The sequence below is a fragment of the Nyctereutes procyonoides genome, unplaced genomic scaffold (genome assembly GCF_905146905.1).
Source record: "Nyctereutes procyonoides isolate TBG_1078 unplaced genomic scaffold, NYPRO_anot_genome, whole genome shotgun sequence".
Taxonomy (NCBI): Eukaryota; Metazoa; Chordata; class Mammalia; order Carnivora; family Canidae; genus Nyctereutes; species Nyctereutes procyonoides.
The window spans coordinates 32466690-32484933 of record NW_026575133.1 but is presented as its reverse complement, the minus strand read 5'-3'; the positions used below and the strand labels follow the sequence as shown (position 1 = coordinate 32484933).

General features: G+C 49.2%; 1 protein-coding gene across 1 annotated transcript in view; it reads right to left on the bottom strand.

The window, feature by feature from the left end:
* Window positions 1–16194, bottom strand: part of PPP2R2D (protein phosphatase 2 regulatory subunit Bdelta) — a 45844-nt gene extending 29650 nt beyond the window's left edge. The window contains exons 1-2 of the mRNA XM_055346306.1: window positions 16082–16194; window positions 15905–15997 (exon numbers count right to left, since the gene is read on the bottom strand). Coding sequence (XP_055202281.1) covers window positions 15905–15997; window positions 16082–16088 — 100 coding nt within the window. The 5' untranslated portion in view covers window positions 16089–16194. The remainder of the gene's footprint in view (window positions 1–15904; window positions 15998–16081) is intronic.
* Window positions 16195–18244: the final 2050 nt, after the last annotated feature.

Below are 18244 nucleotides of genomic sequence, written 5' to 3'. Positions count from 1 at the left end.
ATGCATATAATGAAGCGAAAGAAACCAGAATGAAAAGGCTGTGTGACCCTGACAACATGACACCCTGGCAAAGGTAAAACTTTGCAGACCGTGAATACATGGGTGGTTGTAGGGGTGAGTGGAGGAGAGGAACAGTCAGAGCAGGGAGGACTTTCAGGGCAGAGAAACTGCTCTGCAGGGTACTGTAAGACGGACACGAGCCATTAGACATTTGCCCAGCCCATGGAATGTTTACCACCCAGAGTGAACCATACTGTAAACAGGTTGATAACGACTCTGGGCAATAATGTTGTATCAGTGTTGGCTCTCTGGTTGTACCAAATGTACCATCTGGTGGGGGGATGCTGATAGTGGAGGAGGCTGAGGGGGAGGACGGGGGTATGAGGCAAATCTTTGTAGTTTCCTCTTAAGTTTATAGTGAACCTAAAACTGCTCTAATAAAATTTTAAATTTTGCTATATACTACAACACAGACAGACTTTAAAAACATTATGCACAGTGAGATAAGCTAGATACAGATGGACAAATGTTGTACAACTCTACTTATACTTATAGTAGGCCCCTACTATAGACAGGGATTTCCAAAGAAACGGAAAGCAGAATAGAGATTATTGGGGCCTAGGGAAGGGGAAAATGGGGAGCTGTTATTTAATGGGGACAGTTTTTCTTCGGATGAAGAAGTTTTAGGTACATGGAGTGCTGATGGTCACACAACATTGTAACTGTAATTAATATCACTGAATTACATGTTTACAAATATTGGTTAAAATGACCAATATTAAATTCTGAATAGTTTATTACAATTAAAAAAAAATTCCCAGACCTCACAAGAATGTCCATTCTCACCACTTTTATTCAACACAGTACTGGAAGTCTTAGCCACAGCAATTAGACAACATAAAGAAAAAGGCGGCATCCAAATGGAAAGAAGTGATGGAGATGACATGATACTATATATAGAAAGTCCTAAAGAATCCACTAAAAAAAAAATACTAGACCTGATAAATGAGTTCAGTAAAGTCACAGGGTACAAAAATCAACAGAAGAAATCTGTGGCATTCCTTTTTTTTTTTTAATTTTTTATTTATTTATGATAGTCACACAGAGAGAGAGAGAGAGGCAGAGACACAGGCAGAGGGAGAAGCAGGCTCCACCGGGAGCCCGACGTGGGACTTGATCCCGGGTCTCCAGGATCACGCCTTGGGCCAAAGGCAGGCGCCAAACCGCTGCGCCACCCAGGGATCCCCTGTGGCACTCCTATATGCTAACAAAGAAGTGGCAGAAAGTGAAATTAAGAAAACAATCTCATTTACAACTGTACCAAAACCAATAAAATATCAGGAATAAACTGACAAAGAGGTGAATAACCTGTCCTCTGAAAACTATTAAACACTGATGAAAGAAATGAGATGATGCAAAGAAATGAAAAGACATTCCAATTCCATGCTCATGGGTTGAAAGAATATTGGCAAAATGTCTATACAGCCCAAGGCAATCTACACATTTAATGTAATCTCTATCAAAATAACACCAGCATTTTTCACAGAGCTGGAACAAACAATCCTAAAATTTGTACGGGGCCATGAAAGACCTTGAATAGCCAAAACAATCTTGAAAAACAAAACTGGAGGCATCACAATCCCAGACTTCCAAGTTAAATCACAGAGAGGCAGTCATCAAGACAGCATGGTACTAGCATAAAAGCAGACACAGGGATCAATGAACAGAATAGAAAACCCAGAAATAAACCCACAACTACATGGCCAATTGATCTTCAACAAAGCAGGTAAAAATAGCCAATGGAAAAGACAGTCTCTTCAACAGATGGTGTTGGGAAAGCTGGTCACATCCTGAAGAATGAACCTGGACCACCTCCTTATACCACCCACAGTAATAAACTCAAAAAGGATTAAAGGCCTAAATGTGAGATTGGAAACCGTAAAAATCCTGGAAGAGAGCACAGGCAGTGATGTCTCTGACCTCGGCCACAGCAACTTCCTCCTAGACATGTCTCCTGAGGCAAGGGAAACAAAAGCAAAATGAACTATTTAGAACTTCATCAAAACAAAACAAACAACCACTTCTGCACAGCAAAGGAAACAACCAACAAAAATAAAAGTCATTCTATGGAACTGGAGAAGATATCTGCAAATGACATATCTGATAAAGGTTTAATATTCAAAATCTATAAAGAACTTACAGGGACACCAGGGTGGCTCAGCGGCTGAGTGCCTGTCTTCAGCCTGGGATATGATCCTGGGGGGGGGGGGGGGTCCTGGGATCGAGTCTCACATTGGGCTCCCTGCATGGAGCCTGCTTCTCTCTCTGCCTGTGTCTCTGCCTCTCTCTGTCTCTCATGAATAAATAATAAAATCTTTTTTTTTTTAAAGAGAACTTACACAACACCCAAAAAACAATCTAGTTAAAAAATGTGCATAAGACATGAGCAGGTATTTCTGTAAACAAGACATCCAGATGCCAACTGACATGAAAAGATGCTCTACATCCTCCTCATCAAGCAAACACAAATCAAAACCACAATGAGACATCACCTCACACCTGTCTGAATGGCTAGAATATAAAACATGAGAAACAACATCAAGAAGGATGTGGAGAAAAAGGAACCCTTATGCACTGTTGGTAGGAATGCAAACTGGTGCAGTAACAGTGGACAGCAGTATGGAGGATCCTCAACAAGTTAAAAATAGACTACCCGGGATCCCTGGGTGGCGCAGCGGTTTAGCGCCTGCCTTTGGCCCGGGGCGCGATCCTGGAGGCCCGGGATCGAATCCCACGTCGGGCTCCCGGTGCATGGAGCCTGCTTCTCCCTCTGCCTGTGTCTCTGCCTCTCTCTCTCTCTCTCTCTCTCTCTCTCTCTCTCTCTGTGACTATCATAAATAAAAAAAAAAATAGACTACCCTATTATCCAGTAATCGCACTACTGGGTATTTATACCCAAAATACAAAAACACCAATTCGAAGGGATACATGCACCCTGATGTTTATATTAGTATTATCTACAATAGCCAAAGTGTCCACAGATAAATGAATGGATAAAGAAGATATGGTATATATACAATGGAGTGTTACTCAGCCATCAAAAAGAATGAAATCTTGCCATTGATAATAACATGGATGGAGCTAGAGAGTATTATGCTAAGCAAAATAAGTCAGTCAGAAAAAGACAAATACTATCTTATAATCTCATTCATATATAGAATTTAAGAAACAAAACAAGCCAGCAAAGGAAAAATAGAGGCAAACCAAAGAAACAGACTCTTAATTAGAGAGAATTGATGGTTACCAGAGGGGAAGTGTGTAGATGGGGGGAAAATGAGTGAAAACAGGTGATGGGGATTAAAAAAAATAAACTCAGGGGGAGCCTGGGTAGCTCAGTTGGTTAAGTGTCTGACTCTTGATTTCCACTTGGGTCATGGTGTCAGGGTGGGTGAGATCAAACTCCAAGTTGGGCTCTGCACTGGGCATGGAGCCTGCTTAAGATTCCCTCTCCCCCTGCCCCTAACCCTCAACTACAAAAATAAATAAATAAATAAATAAATAAATAAATAAATAAATAAATAAATAAATAAATAAATAAAAATAAGCTTAGAATATTAACATAGCAATCAGATAGAGCTTTCACTGAAAAACAAAGTCCCAGTCCTCGGGGTGCCTGGGGGGCTCGGTTGGTGAAGCGTCTGCCTTCTGCTCCTGGAATCCAGCCCTGTTATCGGGCTCCCTGGTCAGCAGGGAGTCTACTTCTTCCTCTCCTTCTGCCTCTCCCCCTCCCCTGTTCATGCTCACGCTCTCAGATAAAATCTTAAAAAAAAAAAAAAAAAAAAAAATCCCAGTCCACAGAAGCAAAGTCCAAAGCCACATTAGCCTGAGCGTTCTGTATTTTTCTCTAGGTCAAATGAAATGAAAAGATGCTACCCCAGGAGCCAGTCTCGAGGCAGCGGCAAGCCAGCAGGCCCTCCACCAGGACACCACAGGCCCTCGTGGCCAGCAACCCCACAGCTAATAGGGGATTTCTAAAGCAACGATTTACATTACTGTTTTACCTATCGACGCATACGTTTCCCTGAAGCTATTTTAAAGAGTACACCGAAAGTCCCTAAGCGGTGGATTTCATAATTCAAAGTCAATCCTTCCTTTGACTACTGAATTCCACTATTCCTCAGTGAACATTAACTGAGAATGGTTCAACTCTCTCGGCCTCACAAATTCCCAGTTGTGATCACGGCTGCACACCTCAACTTCCCCCAGCTCTGTGGCAGAGCAGGGCAAGAATACTTGGCAACTCCCACTCCTCGCAGGGCTCTCAGACATTTCCAATGCCTGCAATACGGGACACACACATCCTTTCCGGTACCATAAAGTCAAAACCTAAGAAACGCGTCCTCTAACGCTCCATCGGATCCCTGAGGTCTGAGGAGAGCTGGACGAGCAGCAGGAGCAGCGGGGCGGAGGCGGGCGACCTTCGCCTGAAGAAAAGCTGTGAAAGGGGAACGGTGCGTCCGCTCTGGTACCAGTTCCCAGGTGGGGGTAGTCCAGGTGCCATTTCATGGCCGAGCTGCAGCTGGTGAGGGAGGGGGACGCAGGCAGGCCGTCAGGTTCTAACCGGGTACCCTGTCCTGGGAGACCGCACTTCTCGAAGCTGGATCAAGCCAGACGGGCCCAAGACGGTGGGTGTCAGGACGGGACCCCTGACCAAACTAGGAAGAAAAGGTACAAACCCCCTTCCAAGGAATCCGCGCCCCCAAGTGACAAACACTTCTCCCCCTAGGTAACAACTGTCCATAAAAGACAGAAAGCCAACCGTCGAGTCACACAGCACCCTGTCTCCCATAGCTCCGGGCTCTCGCAGGGAGCTCCCATCTCCAGAGCGGGCTCTCCCTTTAGCGGACTTTCCTGCCCGGGTGGCTCTCCCGCTTGGCTGCCCTGCTGCGTCCATCCCGCTTGGCTGCCCTGCTGCGTCCATCCTTAAACTTCTCAGGACAAGACCAGGAGCCTCTGGCAAGTCCTTTGGGGCAGCTGGGTCTCCCCAGCTCATCGGGCAAGAGAGGTGCTAGCACTGGAACTGGGAATTAATGAAAAGAACTTCAACGTGAACTGTAACTTTTACTTCTTAAAAAAATTTGAAGCAAATAAGACCAGTTATTGAGAACATGACTGTTTATTATTATCATTATCATGTCAGTAATAGGTAGATTATTACTTTGTTTAAAGGAAACTTACAGAGTTTATCAAAACATGAAGTGGCAAACAGTTTAGTCTGAAGATTTGATATATTTCTCCTACAGGGACACCCGAGTGGCTCAGCAGTTGAGCATCTGCTTTCAGCTCAGGGCATGATCCGGTCTGGGGATCGAGTCCTGCGTCGGGCTCCCTGCACAGAGCCTGGTTCTCCCTCTGCCTGTGTCTCTGCCTCTCTCTCTCTCATGAATAAATAAAATCTCAAAAAAAAAAAAAAAAAACCTTTCTCTGCAGGCATGGATCCATGGGTGGCTCAGCAGTTGAGTGGCGTGATCCCAGGATCGAGTCCCATATCGGGCTCCTTGCAGGGAGCCTGCTTCTCCCTCTGCCAAGGTCTCTCTCTGTGTGTCTCTCATGAATAAACAAAATCTTAAAACAAAACAAAACAAAGAAAAACATGCAGGCAGACGGTTTACTGCAAAGGGCAGAAGCAAAGCTAGATGCAGCCCCCGCCGTTTTATGAAGTCAGGCGTGCTGAAGAGCGCAGTGACGCACAAGAGGCACTGAAGCCCCCCCCCCACCTTCCAATAATTATTAGCTGGGTCATTGTTTTGCTTTGTTTGAAATCTAGTTAATGATACTAGTGCTTTTGAGTGGGTAAGCTTTTACAGATACCTGTTTTGTCATGGGAGATGCCAGGAGCAGAACTATGAGAAGCCAGTGACTGTGTTTAGGGAGTGACAGGCCGCCCAGACGGCAGGTGCTCCGGAGCAGCAGCGAGGGAACTCTCCCGCATTCAGTTCTTAGAAAGCTAGTCTTTTCCTTTTCTTAATGGCCCTTTTCTCCTTACCATCATGGAACACGATGCACCAGTGGTGTGAAAAGTGTCATAATCCGGAAGTGTACAGCGTAAAGGCTGACGCCGGGATCCCTGGGTGGTGCAGCGGTTTGGCGCCTGCCTTTGGCCCAGGGCGCGATCCTGGAGACCCGGGATCGAATCCCACATCGGGCTCCCGGTGCATGGGACCTGCTTCTCCCTCTGCCTGTGTCTCTGCCTCTCCCTCTCTCTCTGTGACTATCATAAGTAAATAAAAATTAAAAAAAAAAAAAAAAAGTAAAGGCTGACGCCATTTGTGGGTGTACATGGGAGCCCTCGCTCTCCACAGGCACCCACCAAGCACCGCCGGGTAGGTCACCTCCACACCTATGCATTCACGACAATCCGTTTTACACCGTGTGCTGCTCTGCCAGCGGCTGCTGTTTTTAACTCCCTGCGTCACATGCTGCTTTCCGACCCCTTTTAATGCACAACATGGGTGTACCATAATGCTTTTAATCACTTTACTACTTCAGGCATTGAAGTTTTTCCAGATGTTTGATTGCTGCAGTGCACAGCTCTGTAAACACACGCTCCTGCAGTGTTCAGACACTTGTGCAAGTGGAATCATGGGGTTGCAGCCTGGCTTTCCGTTTAACAGATACACGCTAAAGTGCCCTCCAGAAAAGGAGCACAGAGATACTCCTTCCAGAAATGTGAAACAAAAGTAAAACTTCGTTACTACCTTAATTAAAATTTCCTCGCTGATTAATGACATTTCTTTGGTGATTTATATTAACTTTTACTTATCCGTTTTAAAAAAATGAATTACACGCCTACAGATAAGATTAAAGAGGAAGAGCTTTCATCTGCTTTTTTCACCCCAAATTTCCTAATTCTTGTCTGGAACTTGCTACCTTTGGGGCAAGTATGAAGACTCACTGAGAACTCACAATTCATTAAAACACGTTCAAGGGGACAAAGTTGTACATGGTATTGTGCAAAGTATAGAAAAAGATAAATGTACATTCATACAACTGCATCCCTATTTTAGGTATAGTTTTCTGATGGAGATCACACAGGCCACAGTTCATTCCACACTCTGAGCCCAAAGCCCTGACCAGGATTTCTGTTTTCAGGGTTGGTCCCTGCCGTGGAGCTCTGAACTCCACCCTTTCTGCCCCACCTATCGTTCCCCTTCTAAACCATCACTGACCCACACATGGATCTGACTTCCATTAATTTCCAACAGCAGCAATAGCAACAAAAAATCCCCATGTAAAAGACACATGTTTAGCAGCCATAACTGAACTCTGGGTAGGAGAGTATATGAACGGGGGGGGGGGGGGGGAGGGCAAAAGAATTAAAATTCAAGGTTTATAATAAAAATATTTATAGATTAATACTTATAATGTATAAAGAGCTTTTAAAATTGATTTTTAAAAGGCTCAGCAGAAAAACGGATAAACAATATGATCTAACAATTCACAGAAGAAACAAATCATCTAAAAAATCTTCATTGCTAACTTATAAAGAAACATGAATTACTGCAGCATTAGATTTGCAATGAAGGCAGCTAACATGAAAAAGAATGACATCCCCAAGTCAGTGAATGGGGTAAGAAGTTCTGGGTAAAGTATAAGTTGGCATCGTCTTTGGGAGGGCAATTTGGCAGCATCAAGACATAAACGATGGGCTTTGCCAATGTGTCCATTCCTAGGAATCTAGCCACAGAAAATGCCTGCATGGGCACGTGAGGAGCCAGACTATTTACTGCAGCATCTTTAGTAACAGCAAAAACTGGAAACCACTGAGAATAGTTAAACAGATGAGATAATCTGCACAATGAAACAATACGCAGCCATCAAAAGGGACCAAATAGAGCTATGCAACAGGACAGCATGGTTAAAAATATTTAAGTATGGGCTTTGGACACAGAACACCTGGACTCGATGGATCCTGACTCTAGCACCCACTAGCTCTGTGAGCAAAGTGGGCAAAGGGACTTAATATTCCCAAGAGTCAGTTTTCTCATTTATAAAACAAAGGCAATAGTAGCACTTATATCTCAAGGGGTTGCTGCAACAGACAAATGAAGTATATACATGGCTCAGCAGAAAGCCTGGATCACTGTAAGATCTTAAATTACATACTAGGAATGCAAAGAAGTCACAAAAACAATATTTTTATCAGAATTCACATTTTGTGAAAAATTTTAAAAACTACTTATGTACAAACTGAGTTTTAAAATAGAAACAAATAGGGATCCCTGGGTGGCGCAGCGGTTTGGCCCCTGCCTTTGGCCCAGGGCACGATCCTGGAGACCCGGGATCGAATCCCACATCAGGCTCCCAGTGCATGGAGCCTGCTTCTCCCTCTGCCTGTGTCTCTGCCTCTCTCTCTCTCTCTCTGTGACTATCATAAATAAATAAAAATTAAAAAATTTAAAAAAAAATAAAATAGAAACAAATAAATGTGTAGGAAATGGTCTAAAAATACACACACACCATTAAGAGTAGTTACCTCTGGGGAGGAATCCTGGACAGCAGTGAAGAGGAAATTCCACTTTTAGTCTTTACACATCCATATCATTAGATTTTCTTTAAATATTGAACGCTCTGCTTTTACACTGATGCAAAACCAATAAAATCCAGTAAAGATGAGAGAGGACAGTTAATCTTGAAATCTGCCCTGATATTCCTAATGCTTATAGCTCGCTTTAAAGCAGCAGTTTTCAAAATGTTGCTCTGTGGATCCCTGGAGGGGGGACATCCCCAGGAACCTTCCAGAGGTCCCTGAGATCAAAATAAAATGTGTTGCCATCTGCACAGATGACCAAAAACAAGGGTGACGGAAGCTGCTGGCACCTGCGCTCGTTGCGGTGGGAGGCGGACTGTGCACACATGCAGGGGAGCAAAAGCAAGCAAGCCAGTCTTACCTACGAATGGCCTTGATACAGAGTCAAACTCCTTAATTTTACTCAATCCCAACCCTTGATAGGAGTTTTTTTAATATTCTTTGTCGCGAAATGGACACTTTGCATAAATCAATCTGCTCCAGTTCCAATATAGTGAGCAGTGTCTCAAGGAAAAGCACATGCATGATTTTCTGTGCCACAAGCTGAACTAGTTGTGCTTCTCACAGAATGCCATTTTCACTTGAAAGAACAACTCACCAACTATGGTTATTTAGACCTGGGTATCTGGTAGGGAAGTTTCCTGAAAATGAACAAAGGGAGCCTCTCACTTCACAAAATATAAGGCATTTGTTGCCAATGTTAATATCCACACTTTCAAGAGGAAATTTAAATTTCAGAAAACTTGTAACTTGTATCTATTTCCGGTACTTTGACAGCTTCTCTGCTTGATGACTTTTCTGAGGAGATCAGTTGTGACATTGACAAATATGATTTTATTTTCTATAATGAAATGTACCAACATTTCAAAGATCTGAACAACCTCGTGTACCAATATTTGGCATACTTCCTCCAAATGACCAAATTATGCACATGAGCAAGAGATCCATTCAAAGTACAAGGTAGAGGGCAGCCCGGGGCGGGGGGGGGGGGGGGGGGGGGCTCAGCGGTTTAGCACTGCCTGCAGCTCAGGGCGTGATCCTGGGGTCCCGGGATCGAGTCCCACGTCAGGCTCCCCGTAGGGAGCCTGCTTCTCCTTCTGTGTCTCTGCCTCTCTCTGTGTCTCTCATGAATAAATAAATAAAATCTTAAAAAAAAAGTACAAGGTAGAAATAATGGATTTTAATATAACAGGGAATAAAAGTTCAATGATAGGTTCTAAAGGATAAGTGAACTTGAAGAAACCATGATGTGCATAGTTCTGTTGTAGTATTAAGGAATATCCAGAATTACGTTTCATTCTTCCATTTTCTAACTACATACATGAAGAAAATTTGACATCACATTTATATTTCGATAAAAACAATTTCAACAGACTGAACAAGGAAGCAGAGTATCTGAAAATCCTATATACTTCCTATGTCTTCTATTAAATCCTATACTTAGGGTTTACAAAGTATAAAACAATGCCTTCTCACGAAATCTTTTGTTTTGGGAAAGTTGTTTCTCATTAAAGATGTTACAGTCACATATAATAGACTCATTATTATTTTTTTTAAAGATTTTATGTATTTATTCATGAGAGACAGAGAGAGAGACAGGACACAGGCAGAGGGAGAAGCAGGCTCCCCACAAGGAGCCAGATGTGGGATCCTTGATCCCAGATCCCAAGATCACGCCTTGAGCAGAAGGCAGACGCTCAACTGCTGGGCCACTCAGGCGTCCCGACCCATTATTATTTTAAAGTGAAATAAATATTTTCAGTTCTTCTGAACTCAATTCAAATGTAGCAAATATTGTCAGAACCCACACAAACTCTGATTCTCCTGGAACCAAAGGCTTGGAGAACCACTGGTTCAGCACAGGGGCTGGCAAAGGACAACTTGAGGGTGAAATCCTGCCTCTGCTCTTTTACCAGCAACGTGGGCCCACTGCCATTTCCCTTCATTCTGTGGGGTCTGTGGCTGCTTTCCCGCTACACAGGCAAACTCAGTAGTTGCAACAGAAACAGCCTGGCCTGCAGTCTAAAATATTTACTATTTATTTAGCCCTTTCCAAAAAAAAAAATCTTCAGACTCTAATTTAGAGTAAGCTCACATTTCTAGCTTTTATTACTGCAGGAATTTCTCACTGGCCTCCATTCTTACCCCATTACCAACCATTCTCCCACAGCCAGAGTGAGCTCCCTAAAGAAGGTAAAGCTGATGTCACGCTTCTGTTAGCTTAAAGGCTGCGATCAGGATCACTTCCAGATACAACTGCAAGTCCTCGGCAGGGTGCTCAAGGTTGTTCCTCAGCACTCCTAGGCCAGGCCCTCGTTTCTGCCCCTCTGCACGGCCACTCCCCTCTCTGCACAGACCTGACCAGCACTCTGGTTTCCCAGGATGCACAACATTCTCTCCAATCTCCTCTCTCTGAGCCTTCTCCATCTGGAACATTCTTTTCCTCTTCCCTTTCTTCCCTTCCCACATCCTGATCCCCTCCCCTTCACTCTCCACCCAAGTGTGTGTACTGGGCACTTCAGGCATGTTCCCTCTACTTGCTCTGCTCTCAGGATGGTGCAATGACCTGTCTGCCTCAACAAAGGGCTTCTTGAGGCAGGAACCAGGTTTCTCTCTTCCAACATCCACACCAGCAGCCCTGCAGGACACTGTTGTGAATTTTCAGATGAACTAAGCTGAGAGCTGGCCCCTGTAACACCCTTCATTTTCTTAACTTGGCTCCTGGGAGCGACAACACAGGGTAAGTTCTTTGTGGACTGTCTCAGGATAACATTTCCACAGTTATCAGTTACAATGTGCCTGTTTGCCAGAGCTTTCCCCGCATTTCTGTGCAATCTTCCAAGAACTCGTAATGGCCACAGGGCCTAGTACGCTGGCCATACAGATGAAAATCCAGAAGATAAGGAACCTGTCAGGTTACCACAAAGCTAGTAAGAGGGTTGAAATGGGATCTGCACCAAATGCCTTTCCGTATCTGAGTACCAAGCTGAGACAAGTGCAACCCGTGTCTGAACCTGAGAAACAATGAGAGGGCCTAGGGCTAAACATCAGGATAGCTATGTAAAGGGAAAGGTCACACGCTAAGAACCTAAGGTGTTAAGAGTGGCTGAGCAATGAATCATAAAGAAAGCGGACCGTGAGAAGGACTGGTAAGGTGGGGAAGGCAGGCTGGAAACACAGAGGATGTTCTCAGTTGGGAAAGAAACATGAGCAAAGATCAAGGAGTATGGACAATAAACACGAGCAAGAAAGGAGCACTGAGTAATAATGGAAAAGCCAAGAGGTCAGGCCTAATCGAAGGGACTGGGAGTGAAGAGACTGGGGAGAAATCAGGAAAAACCAAGAAGCTGCTTTTTTTTAGGTCTATAATATAGTTACAGTCAAACCCAAACACCTTAAAACACATAAGAATTAATTAACAGTTGTACCTAACACTCAAACAACACTTTATAAGTAACAAAAGCACTGCAGACTATTTAATCTTGACGAAAATCTTCTGATGTAATTTCTAGATAAGTGAGCTGAGGTTCAGAACGGGCCTTCACACCTGATAGATGGCAGACAGGACCTAAAACCAGAACTTCCCGTCAAAACAAGACTCTTAAAATCAAGGAATAAAAAAAAACTGAGGAGTATGACTTAGTATCACCATGTATCTTACACTTACATCTGATGACATAACTAAGATCAGTCCAGCTTCTTGACATGCAGCCTGATTTCAGAAGCATCACAACGTAGCCGAGCTCCTAAGTGTGTTAAATGCCTTGATCTTAAGAGAACCACACACATCTGATTTCCTACTGGCACAATCCCCCCATGAAGCTCTCCCTTAAGTTAAACAGCAAGAACGTTACTAGATCATTTTCTTGTTTGATGGTTTCCCCCCATGAGATGCTTTCCTGAAGGACTTTTTCAATGGCATAAATATAAATATAAAATGGGAATCCTACGATGGAATGCAGACAACTTATCAGATTGGGAATACTTCAAATAACCAGACACCATGTCCCATCACAACTTAAAAAAACAAACGATAAATACGGAATGCTCATTTTCTATATTCAGAAAAAAATCACAACATTCTAAAATAATAACTATGACTGAAAAGTTTTACATTCATAAATACTGGATTTCATGGGTTCTCGGGAGCACAGGTTCCCACGTGTTAATATCGTGAAATCAGATGTAGCTCACATTCCATGAAACACAGCACCGTCCTGGTATTGATACCCAAGTGCCCTTAATTTTTGTTTCCCTTCCCCAACTTAAATGTTTTCCTCTCATAATATATCTACATAATCCCATTTAGAAAGGCCATATCACATCATGGAGATACCCACAGGATTCATACAACTCTCCAGACTTAAACTTCAGTTACAGACGAACCTTTGGTTTTTAGTACTATTTCTTTAGAAAAAGATTAACATCCAATTCAAGACCATAGACCAAATCATGGATTAAGAAATGGATTAAAACAAAACCATCAAGTAAAAAGTCAAGACAGGTACAATTACCAAAGATGAACCAGCTGCCATCAAGCTATACAAAAAGCTATAGAAAACCAGGTCATGGCTGGTTACAAAGCCCTCCTCCAGCCTTCCCTACTGCTTCTCTGGAAAAGCAATCAATGTGCAAAGGCAGCAGGACCCAGAGCTCCCTGCAAGAAGGTGTCTACAATCGTGCTAAAGTAACCTGAAGGAAAAACTACTGCATCGTCTGCCGGGTACGTTTCAGGCTCTTCCCACCAGATCGTCTCCGAGACACCTGCTCTCTGGCGGCCAGGTTTCGGCCAGGTTTTAACCCTCATTCTCACCTTCCGACACTGGGACAGGCACTTCCTCTCAAGGCATCTCATTTTCATTTGCTTTCAGAAGCCATTTCCTACAATTCCAGCTGGTGGGTGCTCTTCTGAGCTTTTGAGAGAGCCGTCCCAAGGCGGCCATCCACGACCCAGTGAGGGCTGCAGCAGCACCGGCCACAGCCGGTCATGAAGCCGTCCAGCATGCACGGGCTTTAGGGCCAGCCGGCCTGGCTTCAAACCGTGGCTCTGCTGGGACAGAGGCTGCTGACCAAGTTAACCGCCCTCTGTGCCTTGGCTTCTGCTTCCAGAACTGGGAAGAACAGTCCCCCCACTCCTGCGGCTGTACCTGGGAGCCATGTGTGGAGCACTCACCGTCCGCTGGCCAAGTCCTCTACAAGGTATGTGTGGGGACACACTGGCAGAGGACTGCAGCATGTAAAAGGCGTCTGTCCAGTGGACGTGGCCCAAGAAGGTTTTGTAGGGCCTGGGGCCCGGTACCACACCTGGAAACCTGCACAAACACCTAACCGCTTCTGCACAGCGCTCACTGCCTAGAGCACAAGGTCCGGAGACACATGCTAACAAACCACTTTTCTCACTTCCTTTTGGAAGCCTCCCCGTGGTTTGTACTCACCTATTCCACCTGCTGGGTGGAATGACTACACACACAGGCAGCTAACTGCAGGGGAAGTAGTGACTGTCACTCCCGCATCCTGCCATCAGCAGGAAAAACACCAGTTTCCCGCTGAGCCCAGCTCTACTCCTACTGGCAGCAGGTGAGAAATCCCTGACTGGCGCTCCGCTGACCTGGCCCATGCGGAAGCAAAACCCTGCTGTTTTAAATAAAAGCCATCAAATTGGAGATCCCTGGGTGGCTCAGCGGTTTAGCGCCACCTTCGGCCCAGGGCGTGATCCTGGAGACCAGGGATCCAGTCCCATGTTGGGCTGCCTGCATGGAGCCTGCTTCTCCCTCTGCCTGTGTCTCTGCCTCTCTCTGTGTCTCTCATGAATAAATGAGTAAAATCTTAAAAACAAAACAAAAAAAAAAGCCATCAAATTGTACACAGTACATACTTCCTTCAGGAATTGTGATTCGAGTCCCCGGAAACAACAAGGAGACGAGATGTCTCTGTGCACTGCACCCCTCCAGCCCTGAGCCCTGAACTGCCTGATGCAGCCTGGCCCCAGCTGTTGTCATGGGAAGCGCCGGGTTACAGGGGCTCTTCCAAGTAGAGCTCAGGCCAGGACCAACGCGGCACATGCTGTGAATCTCAACAAATACAGGGTACTACAGGGTCCTGCAGCCAGGTATCGGGGCACCGCAACCTCCTTGCAACGACCCAACCTTCCTCGTCTCCTGTCAACGTTTCTCCGTCGCTGCTGAGTGCGCCCCAGCTCCTTCACCCTCCGGGTCCACAGCCTTGTCTGCGTGGACACTGACTTCCGCAGCAACGATACAACAGACGCTGCCACGACTCTCAGAACGACGCCCTGGGTCTGTTCCCCTGACTGATGACCGAGGCCCACGTGGGTGACAAGGGAAACTCAGAACACAGGGAGCAAAGGACACCCGCGGAACTGCCACAAAGAAATCTTACAGTAAAAGGCCAAGCTGCAACCGCAAACCTCCAGAGCCACTCCTGACGGTCCTGGAAGCTCGGGTTCAACACTGGCACAAAGTTCCGCTCGGCTTAGTTCAGCGAAGGTTTTCTAAGACCATTTTCAAAGTGCAACATCACGCGGCAGACCCGCCGCCTCGGTTACATCTCACTGTTGATTCATTCAGTTTGGCAACCGGTTTTTTTTTTTTAGAAAAAGGGAAATCGGCCACGGAGATGGGCCTTGGGCCGGAAACGAACCAACGAGGGTCGCTTTACTCCTGGTAAAAAAAAAAAAATTGTTGAGCTACAGTTGAACCGCCACCCGTCTGGCACGGGGAAGACACAAAAAAGTAATGTGCTTAAAACGGGTATAAAAAAAAAAAATCTTTTTTTTTTTTTTTTCAGTTACATAAAACCACCTACTTTCCAAGCTCAAACCGTGTATACATCTCTACACCCTCCCGGAGGTGCGGTCCGGCCTGTCCCTGTCCCTGCTCCGGGCGCCGTCCGTCCGCCCGCAGAGCCCGGCCGGGAGCGGGGAGGCGGGAGGAGGGAGGCGGGAGCGGCGGCAGGTCGCGGCGGTCCCAGGGCGGCGGGTGCTCTCCGGGCGGTCGCGGCCCCCGCCCCCCGCAGGCCCGGCGCCCCGAGCCCGCCCAAGGTCCCCGCCCCCGGGAGCCGCAGCCGCCCGAGGACCCCAGTGACCTTGGCTCCCGAACACCAGCGCGGCGCCGCCTCCGGTCCAGGGCCCGAGCCCCGCGCACTCCCCGCGCCCGCCCGGCAGGGGGACCCGGGAGGTCGTGCCCCCGCCCCGCCCCGCCCCGCCCCCCGGGAGGCCGTGACCCCGCCCCGCCCCGCCCCGCCCCCCGGGAGGCCGTGACCCCGCCCCGCCCCCCGCCAGGTGCGCGGCCTCACCTTCGGCCACGTCCTCGTCCACGGCCCCCTTGACCTGCGAGAAGCACCACTGCAAGTCGTTGCCGCCCGCGGGGCAGCCGCCGCCTCCGGCTCCTGCGAACACACCGGGCGCGTCAGGGCCTCGCGCCGCCCCCGCCCGGGACCCCCGCCCCGCCCCGCCCCGCGCGGGCCCCTCACCTGCCATGGCCCGCGGGCGGGCGGGCGGACGGACGGGCGCCGAGGCGGCGGCGCACGAAGGAGGCGGCCGCCGCGCTGCTGCCGCCCGAGCACCTCAGCCCGGCCGCCGCCGCGCCGCCGCCGCCGCCGCCGCCGCCGCCGCGGCTGCCGGGAGGGATTTTTTTTTTTCCCTTTTCAAAATGGCGCCCAATGCCCGTCGCCCCGCTCGATGACGTCATCCCCCTCCGCCTCCTCCGCAGGCCCGGACGGGGCGGGGCCGCCGGGAGGCTCCCCTGCGTGGGCGGGGCGGGGCGCGGCCGCGGGCGCTGCCGGGGGCTGGGGAGCGCCGACCGCGCCTGCGCGAGCCTCCTGCCGCCGGGCCCCGCCTCCCGGGCCCGAGCCCCGCCCCCGGCCCGAGCCCCGCCCCCCGGGCCCGGGCCGGAAGGGGGCGTCCAGGGCGCGCGGCTGCAGGGCCCCGGGTGGGCGCGCCCTTGGTCCCCCGCCGCGAAGCTGCGGCTCTCAGCCCGCCTCCCTCCGGGTCCGGGGAGGGCTCGAGGCGGCCGCGGTCCCCGGCGCGAGCCGGGCCCGCCCCCAGACGGCCGCGGCCAATGGCAGCGCGGTCCACGGGCAGAGCAGCCAATGGGGGCGCTCGTCGGCTCCGTCCTGGGACCCCGCCGCACCTGGACCCCCCCGCCGCACCTGGGCCCCCCCCGGCGCACCTGGGCCCCCCCCCGCCGCACCTGGCCCCCCCGCCGCAGCTGGGCCCCCCCGCCGCACCTGGGCGCGTCTCCCGGGCGTTCCCCGGCTGCGGGCGGGACTGTAAATCCTGCAGCGCGGAGACCCCGGGAATCCCGTGCCCCCCCCACCCCCGGCAGCCCCGCCCAGAGCTCACGTGCTCTACCGAGCGGTCAGTTCAGAGGCGCCTTGAGCCCCAGGTACAGCCCTGGGGGAACGTCCGGGGGCTCCGTGCAGCCGTGACCCACCCTCCTTTCATGCGTATCTTTTCTGCGGCATCTGGAGGGGCTATTGTTCGTGGGCTCATGGACCTGAGCTCATAACTGGTTCAGTGACGGTGAATCCGACCGTGACCGTGTCACACCGCTAGATGGTCGCTGCCAAGTAGGGACAGTTGTCGTCTCTGCAAACACCTCTCACCGGTCAGCTCCAGGGTCTGTCGGTCTCCAGGGTCTGTCGGTGCGCAGAGTGAACAAAGTATACACCTCGGGTAGACTGACGATAATGGAGGAAAGCCCCCAAATATGTAGTCAGTCAGAAGGGCCTGGATAGAAAAATGAAGCAGGAAGGAGGGAATGGAGCGTAGCGGTAGGTGATGGGAGAAGAGGGCGGAGATGAGGGAGCAAGCCGAGGGGCATGTGCAGAAGGCTGGGCTCCCTGCAGAACAGGAGGCCATGGGGCTGCGGGTGGAGGACCCTGGTGATGACTCGGGCCTTAGGGCCGCTGTGGCTGCTTTGCTGAGATTAGGCTCAGTAGGGGCCCAAGGTTGAGGTCAGGGAGCCTGCTGAAAGGTCGTTGGGTCATCCAGGCATAGGGATGAGGGTCGGGTGGTCATGGAGGTGCTGGTGGGGGTGAGACCAGGTCAGATTTTGGAGATGAGCATCTGGAGAGCAGAGCCCCTGGGGTTTACAGATGAGGTAGCTGCCCTGGGAGAGCAAGGAGGGAATCGGGGGTGGCTGTGCCCCGGGAGGGCTGAGCACCTGGTAGGAGAGGTTCCCGGCACAGAGGTGGGAAGGGCTGCAGGAGGAGCAGCTGAGCAGGGGCAGAGGTTGGTTGTGAACTTGCAGAGCGGTTGCAAAGGCAGTTGCGTAGAAAAGTCTGGCACATACAGGGAAGTTGGGGCCTGGAGGTACAGAGGATGAGAGCATTTGGAGAGACTGGGCGAGCTCAGCCCGGAAGGGAGGGCGGGTGGAGAAGAGGACCCGGGCGGACCCCGGAGGGAGGCTGGGGAGGAGTAACCATGAGCTCGGAAGCACACGGAGTCCCAAGCCTGGGGAAGCCAGGACGGGAGCGGCTGGCTCCCAAACGCTGCGTGGTGAACTGAGCGTGGGCCACGTGGTCGTGGCATTGCCGCGTCACGGTGGCCCTGGACAGCTGCGCAAGAGCAGCTGCTGTGGAGCGCACGGTGCCAGCCTGTCGTGGGAGAGTTTTGGAGACAGTGAGAGGAGA